We start from the raw sequence: 21,948 nt of genomic DNA, 5'->3' as shown, positions 1-21,948 counted from the left end.
TCAGTTTACAGAACATACTTTAACTTAATAAAACATTGTTAAACATATCTATAAATAACATAGTTATTTTGTAACAGTTAACGATTCACCTAGTCCATTATACTGAATGCTGCCACAAAAAGCTATGAGCTGTCACTAGAAGTAATGGTCGGTTTATGGCATTTATCCAGATGCGTAATATCAACATAATTCAAGTAAAGTAGAACCTTCATTTGGGAATTTGGCAAGGCGTCCCTGTTTACCTTTTTGACCACCTCAATCCTGGCTCTGTTGGTAAGGATCTCTTGTTCCAGGATGTTCTGACACCTCCTGGCTGCCTCCAAGCCCTCTGAACCTGCAATGGAGCAGACCTGTGTTGCCATTGCAACATTGTCCTTCAGCCAGGACAGGGTCTGTGGTTGTTTGGGAATAGGGATTGGGTAGGAGGGAGGGGGGATAGGAGGGAGGAACACAAGGCGGAGAGGTAACATTTTAGCTCTCACAAATGAGAAGAATTAATTTAGCAATGTTCAGGATCCAGACAATCTATCTCATCCTAGCCCCTAAAATGGAACGCTTCCCCCACCCAACCCAATTCCTGGAAGTACACAGCAGAGGAGTCAGAGCTAGCACTTGCAAACACACACACACACACACACACACACACACACACACACACACACACACACACACACACACACACACACACACACACACACACACACACACAGCACACATGCACAACACATTTACACATGTTGCAAGATAATTGGAATATGAAATCAGTGTTATGATAATAGTTGTGGATTAGATTGCAGAGTAGTTACATAATATCTGTGGGTAGTTGCATAATACTAATACTTGATTTGTTCTTGTGGTGGAATGGCTGAAGATTATACTATGTGAATTAGTTGTAGGACATTGAGGGAGAGCAATGGATAGTTTAGACATTATTTTTACCTTTGTACCTTTTGTACAATATACAATATACAATAGTCAACAATCTGCTTTCATAGAATGATCATGTGGAACTGAGTAGGTTGATTATACTGTGGACTAGTGTGTTCAGGAAGCTAACAGTAGAATGAAGGAGTTTCAGGTGTGTCTTGCAGGGGGTCGGGCACCTTGTCTGCAGACACAGTGAACTTCTGTAGCTGCATATGGAGCTGTGGGTGGCCTCGTGGGACGGCTGCAGACTTGGGCTCTGCCTTCTGTTTCCTGCTGTAAAGTAAACGCAGACATTTTACTCCAATTACCTATGACTTACATAATGAGAGAGACAGAGAGAGAGAAAGAAGCCAGGCAAAGTTGAAATGTCACCTTTCCCCCCCTGACTGACGTCTCACTATGACATCATCCACACAGGCAGTGCTGTCTCCCATTGGTAAGGGGGTGTGACTTGTTGGTTGCTGATCTTCACTTTGGCTGCATGACGCTTTCCTACTGCTCCCACAGTCTTGAGTGCTCTGTAGAGAACAGGAAAGAGAAAGACTATCTTAGTGCAGTCTCATTAGAGGATGTTGCATGTTGCGTCCTCTGTCAATGGAATGTGAGCCAGGTAGAAGCTGACCTGAGACATAAACATTTCATTAAATGAAAGAGGCCATTTTGAATGGCCATTTGTAAATGTGCTGTTACCATAGTACCTTTCAACTTAAATATCAAAATGTGGCTGCTGACTGGACAACATGGAGAGATGCCCAGATTGAAATTCAGCTTTTCCTGTAAATTACAATGAAGCATACCACTAACACTGTATGCAGGCTCCTTGGAGAAAACAGCAAAGACTAATATAAAATACTTTTTTATATCTAAGATGTGATCTCATCTACAGTTGAAACTAGGCATCAAGAGTCATGAACACATATTCTGACTTCCCCATATGCTACAGTATACTATACCACTTTGATGACTAGGAGGAGAAATTATGGTTAAATCTATACTCCACTGTAGCCTGCTACGTCCTCTCTTTGACAGTCTCATGCAATGGTGTTGCTGTAATGCAGCCTCACTCCCTTGTCAATCCTATAAACCATTGCCTTTTCTAGAGGGAGTCAGGATGGGGTATAGACCTTGTCTGTGTGCAGAAATATATTAAAGCCATCAACAGTCATTCAACAGGGCTTTGCTCTTTTACGGTCACTCAGGTACCAGAGAGGTTGGACAAAGGCTCCTGCACCAGTGTTTCCAGTATGTGTGTTATGGTCGGTCTGGTGTATCTTACCTCATTGTGGACACCAGGATCCACAGAACGGTCAGTACAGCTCACAATAAGTGTAAATGCCAGCATCTGATGGACAAGATGGTCCTCTGAAGCTCTCTGAAGCAACTCTAAGGTGGTGGGCTTGATTTCTGCTGGGACCATATTATATATACAAAAAATGCATGCACTCACTGTACTATAGTCGTTTGGATAAAAGTGTCAGCTAAATGGTATACAATATATCTATATCTATATCTATATCTATATCTATATCTATATCTATATATATATATATATATATATATACACACACACACACACACACACACACACACACACACACACACACACAAGGGTGTTGGTACATGCTCACTCAAAATGAGTGTGTAAAGCCAACCGAACAATGACAGATAAGCAGTCATACTGTACTAACCTAATAAATCATACTGTATTGAATTGTAATGTATGTAATGTATTATGTCCTGTATCAATAACATAATGTCTTTCCCAACTAGCAATGGAAATGCTGCTGGCAAAAGTAAGGTCTCAGCAACAAAAAAGCATAGTGAGAAATTCCACTGTCAACATTCTCACGTTCCGAAATCAGAAACACTGAAATACAACAGCCAACCAGCACAAAGCAGCCATTAATAATAGTGTTTTATGATGCAGTGTTAATTTAACCACGGCATGTTCTGACTCTGCTCTCAGCAGAAGTGAGTCACAACTTTAGAAAACCATCGCCTCCACATTTCTGCAGGATAGGCAGGACATTTAAGTCCAACATTATTTACAAACATGCCAGTAACTTTACAAGCCAGACTGAATTACACAGAGGCACGTTATCAACCTATTTATGTATTCAAATAGTAAGAATAAGAAGCAACTCTAATTAGGCTGACAGGCCTGATAACCATCGTTGACGTCTCCTCCCCAGATATTCATTGCCATCCCACAACTCCAGTGGAGTTTCTTAAACCCAATAGCTCCCCGTCCAGCAAATGAAAAATAATGCTGTCATCAGGGGCAGAAAATAGTATTATTAGTAATTAAATAGTAATATTTGTCTTTTTCAACCTGCTTTCACTCGCTTTCTCTCTACCATTCCCTCTCTTCTCAAGCCATACTTTTCACTCTCTCTATTCTTCCATTACTTTCTCTCCTCCTTTTTCTCAGTCTCTCTACTCTCTGTGTCTCTCAGCATTGTGCTGTGATGACAGCCAAGAATTATCACTAACCACCATGCCCATCTGGTGTGCAGCCCCAGCGTCTGGATGCAGTTAGCCAGAGAAACAGACGTTCACCATGTTTACCTCCAGCAACCAAACAAGAGGCCATGCTGCTGCTGACACTGTCCCATCACTCACATAATCACAAACACACACACACACACACACACACACACACACACACACACACACACACACACACACACACACACACACACACACACACACAGGTAAGCAGGCAGACACAAGACAGACTTTTGGAGTCACCATTTGTAAATGGGCTGGTAATCAGACACATATGCACGCATGCACTCATGCACACGTGTGTGCACACAGACACAGCCACCACACACACACACACATACACACATGCACACACATACACACACTTTGACTCAGTGTTTGTGTGTATGTTTACGTGTGTATATGTGTTTGTGTGGTGGGTGTGTCTGTGTGCACTTGCATGTGTGTAAGTACATGCGTGCATATGTGTCTGATTACCAGCCCAAAGGCCTAAGCAGCTGCATCTAGTACATCCAATCCTTAATAAACTGTAATCAATTCAGGACTCCTAAGAGCCAAAGTAAAGCGTTGGGAAACTGTGAGACAAATTACTTTTACTGTTTGACTGGTGGCTGTACCTGGCACTGAGCATGGCCTTTGGGCTGTGGGGTTTTGTTTGGAGTCTCTTATTAAACTATCCATAAAGAGTAATGAGCAGGGCTCCCACAGATAGTGCACCCAGGTAACCCCCTCTGCCAGGCCAGCCAGACAAGCAGCCATTGTTGTGTTAGAGAGCTGAGCGCCATGCCAACGACAGGACTCTACGAGGTGAGAGAAACACCTGAGCCCAGAACTGCTGAACTGGTGTCACAGTTGGCAGGACAGGAGGACTGGTAAACGTCAGGCCAGGCAGCGAGACCAAACCAGAAGAAAAGAAAGAGAGTGGAAAGAGTGAAGTTCTCTCCACCAGACCAGAGAGTGGAGGTCTGACAGAGTCAATGCCAGAGCTTCGGGTCATACAGAGGAAAGGGACACGGCCCTCTGGGATACCTGGAGGCTTACCACAAATGGTCACTGTGTATTTAGCTTAAGATTGTAAAGAGCAAATGCAAACGTATATATAAACACAATGACAGCTTTTTAATACAAGGATTAGAACAAATCTGTTGAAGTGAATCCCCGTCATTCTCAAAGACAGCGAACATTATTCAACATAGGTTCATAGGCAGTGGGGTGTGGGGGCACCAAAGCCCTCAATAAAGTGTGGGTAGGTTTCTAAGATGAAGAATGTTGTGTTTGAGGAACCCATGGAATCTACAGACTACTCAGGCTCACGGTACTAATGGCCAATAAACTAGTCTCTATTAATATTGTATTAATCCAATGAGTGTATACTTTTGTTACAGCAGTTAAAAGCCAACCGATGTTATTCTAACCATAATGTCAAAGGATATGAAAACTATTAAGATTCTGGGTTTGAGGGAGAAGGTTATTTTCTCTGGCTCAACATTAGCCCATGCTGTACAATCATGGCTTGACATCTTTCATGGAAACTTCCAATATTTCTTGAGCCAGGGTAAATAACACCTCTAGAAGCTCTTCCTGTAAGTTGTATTATATAACACATACAGTCAGAACCTCTTGTTGTGAGATAGATGACTGTTATAAGATGGAGTTAAAGCAGACCTTAGTTACTGTACTGTACTCAGTATTCCCTTCCCAGACCTGAGGACAAACTGCGTCATTCTCCTTAGAAAGCTACAGTGTACAGTATAGTAAGTAAAGGTTGTCCCTTCTGATGGTTCTGGATAGGACTGGAGAGAGAAGGATCAGTACTCCTTAGGGAGAGTTATGGTTAGCACTGAGATAAACAGAATACCAAGCAACTTACTACAAAGCCTTTGAGACGATTCTGCTCCTCTTTCACCTCCTTTCCCATGATCCTATGCGCCTCAATTCCCACGCTGCACTGTGGTTCTCTTGATGGGGTCAGGGGGTCGGCGTCTTCCCTGGTGAAATCAGCGCTGGCGGGAGGCAGTGTGGCCCTCTCGCTCCTGCAGAATGACCGGGATGGTGACTGTCAGCACAGCTCAGCCACAGAGCACATGGCCCTCAAGGCCCATGATGTATTCTAATTATGGGCCCAAAATATTCTGACAGTATTTGTGTATGTAGAGTTAAAATAGCCATGAAAAGCAGCAGATAAGAGAGGTGGAGTTAACGTAACATTTGGATCTAAAGATAGCCAACACGTGAGAATCTAAGCCTGAGAAATGTTTTGAAAACAATGATGAATGTTTAAATGCTAAATCATGTTAGATTATATACTCTATTTGCGTCCTTAAAGGTTATGAGAATATGTTCCTGCCTGCCGCCTTGTCTGTTCAGCACAGTTGAGTGTGGAAATACATAGACAGATACTCAAGGCACACATGATTCCTGGCAAATTAATCCTGCAGTATGACTCACAAACATATAAAGACTGTCTCTCTGTGAGGCAAGGAACAGAACTCATGCTACCCAACTGATTCCTATCTGCAAAAGCTAGGTAACTGGATAGAACGATAACTGGTGGTGCATGTTCTTTCTGAACACAATACAGAAGGCTAAAACATGAGCACCCATCATTTTGTTAATTTGAGGATGAATAATACTCTCTAAACAGGTCAATAATACAAAACCTGGCTGAGAATCTCTAATATTGTTAATGGCCAGTAGGTCTAACCCCCAACTCCCTGGATAATTTCTTTGCAAAACTATTAATTCTAGCTGTATATGAAAGCACAGTTTATGTTCTCAACATTTGGGAAATTATTTCTATTGGCTTGAATACTCAAACTTCACAGTGCTTGTTTCTGTGTTATGAATATTAAGCATTTAGTAAGTAACACAAAATAACCCAGATGTCCTCAGTAATTTCCTTTAAAATGTACCCACTGCTCATGCCTGAACTGTGAATTAAGTCCAATTAAACAAATCTGCCAAGTATATATTATCTTACCATTACAGTATATATGTTGCCATAAAGAAAATATCTGGATCCCTCTGCTAAATAAACTCAAAGATACTGAAGCAATACATTCAACTAAATAATAGTGTAAATATGTTTCATGTTAAATTTAGCAGATGTTTTAAGGTCATGATCAAATTTGAAGAGTAAGCACACTGTTTACTAAACAAACTTATAGGTTGTTGCCTTTTTGAGTCTGTGACTGGAAAAGTGTTCTCATTGATTCACTTAGTAGGCTACAATACTTAAATGAGAGGTGAATATTTCAAACGGAGAGGAACTTAAATTATAATAAAAACTAAAGAGAGTCAAGGACGTTTTGCATGGCCTAACATTTCAATACATTATCAGGTTGATTTTCAAAGAAACTTGAACGCTTACGTACACGCTCATTTTCCTGCGACCACGCTGCGAGAAGTTATTTTCAAAGACATTACTCGGATGCGCTTGTGTGAAGAGGTGAGCGTAAAAAGAGGTGGGCACTCCTTATTTAATTAAAGTGTGTGTCTCACTCATATAATTTTACTGTAACTTGGAAGGGGCGGAATCCAGGTCAGGTTCACCTCAAATGAAATCACGCATTTGCTATACTTAACAGTTGAAAACAACGATTTACTTCAAAGTGGGAAAATGAATGCGTCATCAAAAGAGAAAATCTGGCAAAGAATTACCTACCCAATAAATACTATATCTCCTGTAAAGAACAAACGAAAAAATCTTGCTTATTTAAAACAGAGCTAAATATAAACATTCAAAGACAAGCTCCCATGAAAGTAAGCAATGAAGGCGAGTGAAACGCTGAACAAAATGCGAGGAAAAGGCTTTACAACTCGGGAACTACAGTGGGGGAAATAATTATTTGATCCCCTGCTGATTTTGTTAGTTTGCCCGATTTCAAAGAAATGAGCGGTCTATAATTTTTATGGTACTTTTAGTTTAACAAATAGAGACAGAATATCAACAAAGAAGTCCAGAAAAAACACATTATATAAAGTTATAAATTAATTTGCATTTGATCGAAGGAAATAAGTATTTGATCCCCTACAAACCAGCAAGAATTCTGGCTCATACAGACCGGTTATATGCCCATGAGGCACACAGATTAGTCACTTTAGGAAAAGTACTCCTAATCTCTGCTTGTTATGGGTATAAAAGACATCTGTCAATAGAATCAATCTCTTCCATTCCAACCTCTCCACCACCATGGGCAAGACCAAAGAACATTCAAAGGACATCAGGGTAAGAGTTGTAGACCTGCACAAGGCTGGAATGGGCTACAAGACCATCAGCAAGAAGCTTGGTGAGAAGGAGACAACTGTTGGTGCAATTATTAGAAAATGGAAGAAATACAAAATAACCATCAATCGCCCTCGGCCTGGAGCTCCATGCAAGATCGCGCCTCGTGGGGTAAGGATGATCATGAGAAGGGTGAGGGATCAGCCCAGAACTACACGGGAGGAGCTTGGTAATGATCTCAAGGCAGCTGGGACCACAGTCACCAAGAAAACCATTGGTAACACACTACACCGTAACGGATTGAAATCCTGCAGTGCCCGCAAGGCCCCCCTGCTCAAGAAGGCACATGTACAGGCCCATCTGAAGTTTGCCAATGAACACCTAAATGATTCAGAAAAGGCTTGGGAGAAGGTGATGTGGTCAGATGAGACCAAAATTGAACTCTTTGGCATAAATTCGACTCGTCGTGTTTGGAGGGAGAGAAATGCTGAATGCTACAATCCCAAGAACACCATCCCCACCGTCAAACACGGAGGTGGAAACATTATGCTTTGGGGTTGTTTCTCTGCTAAGGGTACAGGACGACTTCACTGCATTGAGGGGCCAATGGACGGGGCCATGTACCGTAAGATCTTGGACGAGAACCTCCTTCCCTCAGCCAGAACACTGAGGATGGGTCGTGGATGGGTCTTCCAGCATGACAATGACCCAAAACATACGGCCAAGGCAACAAAGGAGTGGCTCAAGAAGAAGCACACTAAGGTCATGGAGTGGCCTAGCTAGTCTCCAGACCTTAATCCTATAGAAAATTTGTGGAGGAAGCTGAAGCTTCGAGTTGCCACGCAAAAGCCTTGAAACCTTCAGGATTTGGAGAGGATCTGTAAAGAGGAGTGGACCAAAATCCCTCCTGAGATGTGTGCAAACCTGGTGACTAACTACAAGAAACGTCTGACTTCTGTGCTTGCCAACAAGGGTTTCTCCACCAAGTACCAAGTCATGTTTTGCTTGGGGATCAAATACTTATTTCCTTCGATCAAATGCAAATTAATTTATAACTTTATATAATGTGTTTTTTCTGGACTTCTTTGTTGATATTCTGTCTCTATTTGTTAAAATAAAAGTACCATAAAAATTATAGACCGCTCATTTCTTTGTAATCGGGCAAACTAACAAAATCAGCAGGGGATTAAATAATTATTTCCCCCACTGTAAGTGATGGAGTATGGAGGGGGTCACTCAAAATCCAGATGCAAAATACGTAAGAGCCACTAATAATATGTTTGCTTTTTTCATTTACATCATATGATTTGGACGCCTTAGTTGGCTTAATGTGTGTTTTGTTCCTAAAAAAAACCATGGTACTGAGCGCACCAGTGATGAGTCCGATCCATTCCTCATGTGCTCCATTGTCAACTGCCTCGGAACCAAAAGGTAATTTTAGTGCAAGTATAGTGCGCCAGATCCTACCGTGGTGCAACTTTTCCAAGGGCGTATGTGCATACGTACAGCACGTCTTTTTGAAAATTGAGGCATGAGGTGCGAATATCGTGTTCGAAAATGCGTTATTGCACTCTATCTAGACCGTATACCGTCCTCATCTAGATAGAGTGCAAGAACGCATTTTGGAACACAGTCATCGTATTAACATTTTGTGAAGACGACGCACCCCTCTCTCCGAGCCAGGCGCAAGCGCACCATATCGTCAATTAGATAGAATAGAAAATTGGCCAAGGGCGCAAATCTGGCTCAAACCTCATAGTATGCTTGCGAATCTGTTTGCGACCGTTTTAAATTCACCCTCTAAGTCTTTCACATTTTAGGGAATTAACCTTATTATTTATTAACCTTATTATTATTTAATTGAATCAAAGACAAATCAAATACAAGGCTAATCAACACGTGTTTATATACAACAAATTATTATTTAGAGAGGGTCCTCCTGCCAGTGTTGTCAGTTTACAGAGGTGCAGTACAACAAAAACAGAAAATGGGAACAGAAACCTGCAGTGTTCCCATTAAATGGCTCGTGTCCTAGCAGGACCACCATAGAAGTTTACAATATCCTCACCCGTCTTACCTGACAGCCTTCTGGAGAAGGGCCCAGCAGTCTTTGACTTCACTCTGCTTCTGTGTGACGCGAGCGGCCAGGGCTGGGTGGAGATTGGACATCTGAGAGACAGTCACGTCCAGCATCTGCCATGGGAAGGTTTAGGGGTTAGAGAGTAGGGGAGATGGGTGTGTGTGGGTGACATGGTGAAGAGCGGTGGGATGGGAAAACAGAAATCACTCACTCATCATATTTGGAGTCAATTTATTGACCTGGAGCCAAATACACTTTTGTGCTCTTTAAGTAAAAGTTCGACTACAGTCTTTATGAAGATGGAAATTAACAAATTGTGCTTTGGCAGAGGTTAAGGCTTGAATGGTCAACCGGGGCAGCTAGAATATTGTGGTAGTGTTGTGGATGACATGACCAGATGGTTGTGTATCTCTTACCATGATTTGGCTTGCTATATCCCGAATCTCTCCATCTCTACTACTCTCCAGGTCTTTAGATACAGAAATGCATTTTCCCTGAAAGAAAGAAAGAAATAAAGGAGAGAGATGGAATGAATCACATTGTCCATATTTGAGATGACCATATGAGAGCAACATTTTGCTGGGTTAAAACTGAACTGTGCACAAAGCCTCACAAGCCACAAAGCTTGTGCAATATTTTCAACAAATATGAATTTGAGGATTCTAGAATGAAAACATAATAAGCCACTACTTTATAGCCTACAATCTAAAACAATTTCCCTTGTAACCTTACCATGTGGTTTATGGCACAAAGTGTGTTATCTGCCTGTTGGTAGTAGGAGGAAACTTCCAAAGCCAACTGAAGATTTTCATGATAGTCCTTGAGAAGGGACTGGACCTTTAGCCACCTACACAAAAACAACAGACACTGTACTGTAACATGTTAAGTTGAAGCCCACTTCTACCAGCACCAAATGTTTTAGTAATCTGTAGAAAAATATGGTTTTAAGCTTCATTCAAAATACTAACCTGGCTAATACGCCATACTATTAAGCCATTGTAATCTGGCATGCCAGGTAAGCAATATACTGTATTTTCAGGTCCTCTCCGAGTTTTAGGAAATATGCCCACAACTCAGTGTTCTTTGAACTGATGGAGGTCCTTCAAAATCACCTGGTGGTAACTCATGTTTACCATAAGATGTTAAATATATGATTTCGTTCTGAAGGACATTGATGAGCAGAAAAAGCGAACCAGGCATGCACTAGGTCTGAAGCTATTATTTGTTGTTATTGAGGTCAGAGTTCATCATGTTGGAGAAATAAGGGTACTGTATTGATGATACACACGTTTCCAACTTGTAATTACGAGTTTGAAGCTCACGTGAACATTTTTTCCCAGTCAGAATCTCGTATCTCTGATAGCTCAGATAGGACGTGAATGGCACATTATTGCTTAAACCTACTTATTAAATCTACGACTCCCAGAATTAATTTAGGTTTAAGTTCATCACATACATTTTGTTGATGTGTTTCCTTCTGGCGGAGATGTTTTTGCTATCTGTCTTCCCTTGTTTCTCCAGTTTCAGTGCCAAGTGGTTTATCTCCTCATGGAGGTTCCTGAACAGCTGCTCATCCTAGAGGAAAGGGAATAAAAAATCATCAGCATCCAGGTATGACTTTATCTCCTCATTCTGAACCATCCATGTATGACTTTAGCTACATTTACAATCAACACATAGAGAACATTCTGAACCATCAAAGGCATATGGAAACAAATATTTTAATAATTACATTTTTTTTTTCATATTACAAAAATGTGACAAAACTAAAAGATAAAACAAGTTGTCAAGGCACACCATGGCATTATTCAGATTTGGTCACAGCACTCATACCAGTGGGACATTAAGCAGGTGTGGGTCTGCCTCTGCCAATCATCAAAACGTGTGTGACCTTTTGTTCTTCACTCACCTGTTTCAAATCTAAGATCCTCCTCGTCAGCTGCATTTTGTCAATATTGTCTTTGAGGATGTTTACCAGTGACTGCTCCTCTTCCTGCTGACACACATACAAGTAAAAGTTTTACAACACCACAGTTGTTTTAAACCAAACCATAATTTAATTTGAGTGGTACTACTGTCAAAATTAGTCTTGCAACTAAAGAAGATGAAAAACAGCAAGAGCTTTCAACAGAAGTGGAACTAGCAATGGGAAAAAGGTTAGTGGAACTATATGAAAAAGAAAGTGCCTCCCAATGTATTGATTTAAACTACAACTGTACAGACACTGTATGGGCTTTTAGCAACATCATAACTGACATTCTTTACCATGTCCATCATCTATTCTCAGTGCCCTTGTGCCCACTAAATGGTCAATAAAAAAAAAATCATCAGTGGAATTCCAATACCCAAGGAAGACATCAAATGGCATTGAACATGTGTTTATTTGTTTATAGAATAGAAGAAGAAGAAGAAGAAGAAGAAGAAGAAGAAGAAGAAGAAGAAGAAGAAGAAGAAGAAGAAGAAGAAGAAGAAGAAGAGAAAAGAGAAATAAACACAGATGATAAACCTTTTGATGATTTTGCTTTGACTCTGAGTGGCAGATGTTTTACAACAGTGAATATATGAGAGTATAAAACATGCTATGCTTCACAGAACATTAAACACCGGAGAGTAGTGGGAGGCACAGAGATAGATGGGGAGGGAAGCAGGATATAAAATAAAGAGAGAGGGAACAAGAGTAAGAAAGAAAAATATGAGAGAAAGGGAGGGGACACCCTTTTTCACATATTGGCCCATTATTGTTGGGGTAGGCTACAGTACCTTTTCTTTAATCCAGGCCTCTAATTTGTCCACTTTCTTGTTAAACTCCTGCAGATTCCTGGCTCCGCCCAGTGCCCTGGACTGATTGGCAGCTGTCTGTTTCAGGGTATGCCATTGGTCCCTGAGCTGGCTGAGCTGCTTCTTGACCAAGTCAGAGGTGGGGTTCAGCTTGCAGATCAACTGTTCACCCATCTTCAAAACAGAAAGGGATATAAAAAATAAAATGGTATGGCACATGTGTGGGTAGCAATGTGCACACCACATATAGAGCCACAAAGAAATACATATGAGGCACGAGAGCTTGAGATTCATTGCTTATTGGAATGACAGAGCTGGCTGGACACATTTTGGAACATTTCCACTCATTTCACATCTGTTTGGATCAAACCCTCAGAAATCTCCCAGTTCCGGCTCTGCCCCCTAGACCCTTGTGTGTCAGGGAAGGTTAATTATTGGCAATGTACTATTTCCAAACAATCTCTCTAGAGGGAGAAAGTATAAACTGAGTTGACAGTCCAGTCTGGAACACTGAGAGCCATGAGAAAGTGCCCCCCTCTCTCTCTGGGAGAGTAAAAATGGTTGTGGGACAGCTGTGTGATTTGAGACAAAGCTGAGCTCAATGTACAGCATAAGCTACAGAGGGTGTTTGGGAATAACTAACTTAAAGCATTTAGGGCTGTAATCTTTTTTAAAATCATACTTACCTTTTGATACTTAACCATGATTCATCCGTCCAGGAAGTATGTTTTAATTAAAGCCATATATAATTCTTCAGATAAGTATTTTTAAAATAACTTCAGTTATAGTGTAGTCTTGTGCATGTGTGTTATTGTTACCTGGTTGAGTTGAATAAGGGTATTCTCAAAGTCTTTGAGGTCCCTCTGAAGGGTCTGTGATACCTCCTCCCAGTCCTGCAGGGGGCAGCGCTGTACGTTACACCCATCCTTTAGGTCCTGCAGCTTGCCTTTGATCCATGCCTCTGCCTGCAGCGCAACAGAAGAGATATGACAGAAGAGACATTACATGTGTGTGCACACCCTCTGTGTGGATATGTTTGGGCGTGTAGGAGACACATTATCATACATTGACTACGATAACATCCATCAGAGTGACAAATTTCCCTTGTTCATGTCATGTTTGTGAGATACTGTAGGTGCAACAAAACAAGTTAGTTTTAAATGTCTCTGATTAACTGCTATACAGTATCTCATCTGATCATGGAAAACATGTCAGATCTCTGGTTCTAGGGGCTGTTCATATCTTTGTCTGTAAACAGTTTTCGATACACATTAATTGTGTGAGGGTTTAACCAGGTATAATACTACAGGATGGTTTCCCTGACGCATATTAAGCCTTATCCTAGACTAAAAAACCTCTTCAATTGAGATAATCACACTGTCAATGGACATTTGTCCAACACTATGCTTAATCCATGTCCAGGAACCTGACCCTAAATGTCAGAGATAAGACTCACACCACCACACCAAGAGGGGTGGAAAGAAAAGTGTTAGAGAGCATTGGTATTTCTCCTGCTCTGAAGACTCAACCTCCCATAACCATAATTTCTTCCCTTACAGTAACACTTCAGAAACACATCATCAAGAACCAGGCCTCTGTTCTCCAATGTCATGTTATGCAGAGCAGAAGTTTCTTTTGGCAAGTGTGTGAGAGCTGTTGCATAAGCCCTTGTCTTGAACTGCTGTTTCTGGCTACGTTTGTATGGAACTCCAAACCAGGTGGCCAAACTCAAGAAACTGTTTATTTGGTATGAACACAATGTATGGTCGTTGGTGACTGTCAGAAGCCCACCCAAGTCACAATGATCAATTTCATCAGTAAATCATTTCAGTTAATGGTCCATATCTAACTCAGATTGTACAGCAAATTAAATATGTATGTAGAGTGTGTATAGTTTTAGGCAAGGGTGATGGTGATGGCTGATCATTTTGGTGTTTTGTGCACTTGGCATTACTGAAAGGAAGGGCTCTAGTATAGCCTTTCTAGTCAACAAACCATCAAAACCACACATCACTTAATAGCCACACAACCCTATTTGCATAGAATTCATATGATGTCATCTCTCTTCAGAGAGTGGAGTAATTAACTTTAACAGCTCCCTCTGGCATTAAAGGTATTTCTGTGTTAAACAGAAGGAAAAGAGCTTGACTAAACAGGCCTGGTCCTATCTCCTCACATCATCTCCCGTGGCATTGCTCGCCCCACATAATGACCTCATACAGGAAGTCTTCCTGTATCCTCAAAACAATGGACTGTTTATCACACATTTACAAATAGAGATTTAGTACAACGACAGTACTGTACATGCATTCCATTGTAATTCATTTGATATACTTATTAGGGTTAGGGTTAGGGTTATTTTCCTGTGAGTTATTTTCCTAATGTAGAAAAATCAAAAAGGTACTTTACAAGTTAACAATGAAATGATGGCCTCCAAACTCTCTCTAATCTGTACAGCCCTAATATTTCTGAAGGTCTTAGACTCAAAGGTCACAAATTATGACTTTATCATAGATGCAGTACATGTTTACAGCAAAGATTCCTATTTGTCAATTCTTAGAATCACAGCAAAATCAACATAATTAACTTATTATCATGCTAATAACAGATTTCCAAAAGGCATAATATAAAATGTACTGTCACATACAGTACTGTACATGTTGCACTGATCAACTGCTGATCCAAATGATCAAAATGTGCATACATTCTAATACCTTGCATTTCACCTTAGGATCCAGAGGATCCTCTATAATGGAAATTCAGTGAAGAAAGCCAAGATGTTTTACAGAGAAGCCTGGTAGACAGGCAATCGTGAACAAGTCATGTTTCTCCATGTGGTGACCTCCTTTGCTCTCTCTCTATTTGAAACATTAGCAGATCTTAAAAGCCTCTCGTTGGAAGAGTCACTTCCACTTCCACAGCAACATAATGCTGTAATAACATATTTTTACCAGCACTATCAGCCAACCAAATCGCCATAAAGAGATTAGGTCCCCTGCTAAAAGGGCTCCAGTGGTTTGAAGTATATACAAAATAAATATGTTATTGGGGGCAATTCCCCCTAAAAACAACAGATCAGCTAGCATGCAGGGCTGTCTATAAAAACCAATGGCTGTTCAGCTTGTTAACATTAATGATGTGTTGTGGAGCCATTCTCTACCCATACATCATGTGTTTGCTTCTTTTGAAATTCATTTCCCAGTGTTCTTGTATCTAAATGAGCTTTGAGTTGGATAGTCCATTGAAAGAGCACTTATTAGGCCAGTGGCTGGACCTATTGTCCCCAGGCCGAACTCACTTAAATATGTGCTTGTTTGTCGGAGCCGGCACAGTGATGAGATAACCCAAGCTGTTGTGCTGCTTGGGTTGGTCTCCCTGGGCCATAGGCATGAAGTGATGGAGCCAAACATGACCTCATCCCCAAATAATTGCTTCTCTTGAGGCTGTTCCCCTCCCCTCCCACTACCCCGCTCAGCTCATACTCACGACAAAATAAGAATCTCAACACAATTTGTTCATCTCAAAGGGTCATGGAATAGGGAAGGCCAAATCTCCCAAACCCATTCCAAACCCAACTGCTTACTTCATGTTAAATATATGTACATTTGAAATGACTTTATCCAGACATACCACAGGAAACAACAGTTTCATTTGGTTAAGCTCTGATTAATATAAAATGTAATTCTCACATGCCATTTTCACACTCACTCACTATGTATGTCCAGGTTATGGCACAGTGCTCTTTGTTCATACAATACATACCTGAATGATTTCTCTGTTGAAGAGGGAGTTGCGTTGCGTAAAGCAGTCTTTTTGGTACACAACAACTGCTGAAGCATCCTTTTGTGTGTATGGCTGACTCTCTGGCTGATCTTTTTTGGGTGACCGAGCTCTGGGCCCCAATTTCTATTTAATATAGAAGAAGAAAAAGAAGAAGAAGATATTTTAACCATGACCCTTGACCATAATCTCATTGTTGAGGCAAAACATGTTAACACCCTCAAGGAACAACAGCAGTGTGCTGTTACCATTTTTTTTCTCTTTGAGCGATGCCTGCCACTGACTGAAACCATAAAAGACATGAGCGAATCAAGAGGGGCCCCCCCGTTCAACCATAACCACCTCACGGGGAGGGAATGTTAAACTGTCGATTTAAACTGTTAATTACACCTTTTACACAATCTTGAGACATAGCAAACATGTGTCAGACAGGCCCCCAGGTCTTTCTAAACAAAAACCTACTGTCAGCACTATGCAAGATGAAATTAACAGGACTGGCACAACTTCCTTCACAAAGTTCCTGCCGTTTTCTAGTCAGGAAACATCTGGGCAAAAAGGAAGAAAGGGTGAGGATAGAACCTTAAATGTTTTAGGATTTATTTTCTGTTTCCTTTGTGTAAATATCAACCTGAGGGAAAATGGTGATTGTGATGGTCCTATAAACCTCTCAGGTACCATTCATCTAGTTTTTGGTTAAGTGTATGAATGCTGCATTCAAGTGGTATCACCTGCCCCTTCTCTGTGGATGTGGACCCTGACCTCATATTTTCCACATGACGGGAGCAGTGTCTCTGTGTTGGCTCTGATGTAGCTGAACACTCATTTAGAGGTTGATGACTCAAGCCTTAGACAAAAGGCGGTGCCGAGTACAGTCACTTATTCATTTCCTTTGCACAGTAGCCTCATATACTGTATACATTTTAAAAGTATACTCTTTTAACAATCACACACAGGTGGTCAAGCCACAGACAGGCACAATCACAAGGCCCTTTATAAAGGTTTCAAACCATGTTAACCCCAAACCTCTATAAAAATGTCACCACTAGCTTTTTCCCTCTTACCCTGCTCAGAAAGTAAAATAATATGTTGTTTAGGCTTGGCGGCCATACCCATGACATCACTTCCTAAATTCCAAGAGACCTATTATCATATGTACAGCTGGTAATGGCTGAACACCCACCAAGAAGGGGTCTATTTTGATTTTCTTGCGCTCAGCGCCTTACTCGCAAGCAGGAGGGGTTGCTTTGTAATAACATAAGAAGGCAGTCCTTCTGGTGAGTAAAATATAAAAACTGGAATCTCATCATTATCATTAGGTTTTAAATAACCACTAAATAGCCTGTTCTTTAACATAGCCAACCTGCTTTGATTTTGCAACGCAATATAAGTACCAAGGACAGCGGTCATGAATGACATGAATGATTGATAGAACTATGGATGAAACATTATTTTGCAAGCATATATATCTTTCTGTGCATTCTGGTTTAGATAATTTCATTGAAATCGATATTATCCTATGGTTTATTGAAATGATGGAGAGGACACAAACATGTTGCACTGCTTTAAAGATCCCCCTCAAGCACAATTAATTCACACAGTAGATGTTTCACACGGCAGACTTGGCACATTATTCTCCACAATTAACTTCTAATGCCTAATGATAATTATGAGATTCCAGTGTTTTCCTTCTGGATAGGGCTGCCTTCAAAATAAAGGTTGTATAGCCATAGGACATTGGAATTCCTTAGACAAATCTATGTTGAATTGAACACATAAATGATTTCTCTTGGTCACCAGAGGGGTGTGATTTTGGGTGTGAAGTCTGGAAAGCCTATTAGGCGAGATACGCACGCACCTTTTCAAAATGGGAATACCAAACAGAATAGACCCCTATGTACTGCACTTGCAGATTTTGGTATTGTAGTGTAGGCCTACGATATAGTGTGAATTTGTGCTTTTTTATATATTGGATGTACAGTATGCTGCCACTTTGAATGCCCAGTAAAATTGCCCCTCTAAAATAAATCAAGTGAATTGACTTTTCATATAGACAGAACATCCATCTAATGATCACTAAGAAAATTCCACTGGAAAATTATGTAGTTCACAGTACATTCACAAAGAACTTAAAAGTACATGTATAAAAGATAACAAGTTGATATTATATACAGTATGACACTGATGACGATTTTACCTGTTGAATGGCTCTCTCTCTGTTCCATTGTAATATGGTTTGTCCTTGAACATTACTGGTCTGTTGCTCATCACTGGTGTCTTTTCTGAGCAATACCTACAGGAGTTAATGCAACATTTGTACATATAATAATATACAAATATATTTGCTCATATGACATCATCAACAATTTGTTGCATTGAAGGCACACAGTAGTTTCTATGACTCTGATGGTTTCCAGATTGTCCTAATGTAACTGCTCTAAATAAAACATATTTATCTCCACAACTACCACGACATCCTGGAAGGACTTCATTACACAGCATTACAACAAGGCATAATGTGCAATGAACTCTAGCTGAATGAATGAAGAGCTTAATTAAGACATGAAGCAACATGTACAGTAGGCCTACGTACTTGCTTGATATATGTCATATGGTCAGAGACACGTATCAAATGTGGCTTTGTCTTGCATAATAGGAGTCTGAGGATGATCTCATCGCTGTTATGAATAATGCAGAATTGAATACAGATTGAATACAGAGCAGAGCTTGCATTTCCTGGTCTATCATACATGGAGATATGGTGTTTGATTATTGATGGTTTGGTAAACAATTGCGAATAATCCGCTTAAAAAATAGTCAAGCCGTCAAAACTACAGAAAGTATGTGCCTATAATGAACGTGTTCAAATAATACACTAATTAGTTAAAATAGAATACGCCTATAGGCTTCGTCTATGTCTGCTCTTTTCATCTGTAGCCAAGTGTCTTCTCCTGTAGTTGATAAAACCATGAGCGTTTATCATTATTCAACCCAAAGTCTATACTTTCCAAAATCTGTATTCTTATCTCCAGGCCGACTAGAGCGTATGTTTATCGATGTCCCAATTTGTCTTAAAAACTTCGTAAGTTCTCTGATACGAGGCGACCTGTCTCCACCGACGCGCGGGACAGCTCCCGTGTTTGAGAAAGCCACAATCGATAAGTTTGCTCAACAGTTTCGAATGGACAAGGTGAGTTGGTTGTTTTAGTGGGAAAAATACATTTTAGCCGAAGAATATCGAGATCTCAGCCTCTGACTGTATACACTTGTGAAAGCAAACATATGCTAGGCTCATCTTGACCTAACATGTTCCCATCTTTTCAGCTGATATGTTTAGACTTAGTTTTATCAAGATTGTATCTATTACATTGTATCTATTTTTTCCCCTAATAAGGAGTAAAGTTCAGGATCTATGTTAAGAAGAATCATGGGTTCCCCTGAAGCAGACCTGAGTCATACCCACTGTGGACCCGGGGTCTGATGATCTGAGTAGACCCATTTATGCCCCAGGCAAATCCATGAAAAACCTGTTTGTGTAAAAGTGGTTTAGTATCCAGTATATTGATAATAAGAAAATAAAAGGTTTTCATAGCTCAAGCTTTTATTTTAATTGACTTACTTTGCTGCATGTTCTCAAGTTCCTTTGCTAGGAATATCTAGACAACTACCCTATGTTTTAATAGTGCTGTGCAATTGGAAAAAACTGCAATACCGTGCAGCTAAAAGTAACAATATCAAACACCCACGTTGAATGTCTCGAAATTAGCGATTCTGTACCTTAAAATGGGAACTAGGCTTATGCGCACAGCTCACCCCCACAATCCTGGGCAGCTGGGGGTTGGAGGAAGTGATGTTGTTGTTGTTGTTGATGTTTTCTGATTTGGGAGAAGCTGTGATGGGGGGTCTTACTGGTCCCATGGCTACCTTATGCCCCCTGTCCTCCATGCTCCCAGAGATGGTGATCTTCTTAATAGATCTGGAGGCAGTGGTGGGAGAGGCGGCATTCCGGTTAAGGTGATCTTCGGCTGACATGTCCTCCTCCTGGCGTTTAACAGGGGTCACCCGCTTTGCCAGGGGTGAGAAGCACGGATCATCTGCACAAACCTGGGACCGGCTGAGGTAGAGCGATACACGGTCGTTCAGGTTGTGCTGTACTGTGCAGTTATCCAGAGTCTGGCTCTGCAAGTAGCTCTGTGTAAAATCAGGGCATTTTGGCACTGCAGGGACTGACAGCTTTGTTCCAATAGTGAAGGGCTGGACCTTCCTCACAATACCCTCTGACATGGCCAGTGTTAACTATTCAAAGAGAAAAATTGTTCAAATAAGCAATAATAAAATCTGAAACCTCTTCTCTTCTCTTCTCTCTCCCTCCCTCTCTTGTTCTCTCTCTCCTTTTCCCAGCAAACAGGGAGAGGGTGAAAAGAAAGTGGAGAGAGAGCTTAGTTGTCCACCTTCTTGTGCATGTTGAGAATGCACAGCACACAGGACAGGATGGCTTCTCGGGACTCCTGAGATCGAATGCGGTCCCAGACGTGGCGTAGTGCTGTGCCAAGGTGGGAAGTGGCCGTTGAGAGGCTTCTCCTGAGGAACTGTGCCACTGAGCCTGCTAATCTGCTACTAAGGAGCCTGATAACCAGGGACCGGAGCAAAAGGAAAACTGCTGGCATGCTGCCTGAATACGCTGTGCAAAAAAAGGAATAGGCTAGAAAAAAGGAAAACAGTGCAAGAAAGGAGAGGAAAGGGGGAGGTTTTTGTGAAAGACAGGGAATGAAGTAACTACCCCTCTCTCTCTCTCTCTCTCTCTGTGTGTCTCTCTCTGTCTCCCTATGTCTCTATGTCTCTCGTTCTCTCTCTCTCTCTCTCTCTCTCTCTCTCTCTCTCTCTCTCTCTCTGTTTCTCTCTCTCTCTCTGTCAGAGCATGTGCAGGGCTGACGGGCAGGAGAGCAGGCTGTAAAGTCTGGCTGTCAAAACTTCCTCTCTGAACCAGAGCAGAAAATCTGCACAGATAAGAGGCAAGTAATGGAGTCAGAGAAAGACCTCTGTCTGACCCCTACAATCACAGCTTCTTTTGCATGAGGTAATGCCTTCACACATACCATTCAGAGACCTTACCCTCTGCCTTGAATGTGAAGGATAAAAGGGTTTCCAAAATGTTGACTGTCTTCCTCCAGTTGAAAAAGTTAACAATTGAAGCTCACTACAGGGTAAAATAGCAACTTCTCTGTTAGATGTCCTCCAGATATTGATGCTCAAAGGGAAAAAGAGCTTTAGCGTAAGAGGGGTATGTGTATGAATGCTGTCTGTCCAGGAATGAGTGTGCCGTCCCCAGCTCTGTCTCTACTATCCCCAGCTCTGTGTCTCTACTATCCCCAGCTGTGAGGCTCTGGCCCAGGAACAGTTGTCTAGGAGACTGTGGCAGAATGGAACAGTACAACCCTTTCACTAGGCTCCTTAAACTGAAAGACTGCTTGCTTGACAAATGTGGGGGCAAATGATAGTCATAGATATGACCCCTGGAAGCCCACCCTTAACGGTGGCACCCAATTCATTGTTGGGCCTTGCTGGGACACTTGTTTGCCTGACTGATTGGAATGACAGGAGTGTGTGGGTGTGGGGGCTGACAGCAGAGAAAATATTTGCAGGGAGGAGAGGG

The 21,948-nt window shown here is 41.3% G+C and overlaps 1 protein-coding gene across 1 annotated transcript; it reads right to left on the bottom strand.

Annotated features, from left to right (window-relative positions):
- Positions 1-1,052: 1,052 nt before the first annotated feature.
- Positions 1,053-20,579, bottom strand: LOC310822278 (uncharacterized protein; the record flags this gene model as incomplete). The annotated part of the gene is made up of 13 exons (XM_083694624.1): positions 1,053-1,200; positions 1,300-1,445; positions 5,306-5,468; positions 9,738-9,853; positions 10,157-10,234; positions 10,473-10,587; positions 11,197-11,315; positions 11,650-11,736; positions 12,501-12,692; positions 13,337-13,483; positions 16,281-16,424; positions 18,493-18,588; positions 20,073-20,579. 13 exons carry the CDS (start codon positions 20,577-20,579, stop codon positions 1,053-1,055), a joined length of 2,058 nt encoding a protein of 685 aa, XP_083550750.1.
- Between the last annotated feature and the right edge of the window lie 1,369 nt (positions 20,580-21,948).

The sequence above is a fragment of the Argentina silus genome (assembly GCF_951799395.1).
Source record: "Argentina silus genome assembly, chromosome: X".
Lineage (NCBI taxonomy): Eukaryota > Metazoa > Chordata > Actinopteri > Argentiniformes > Argentinidae > Argentina > Argentina silus.
This window is presented reverse-complemented; position numbering and strand designations above follow the sequence as displayed.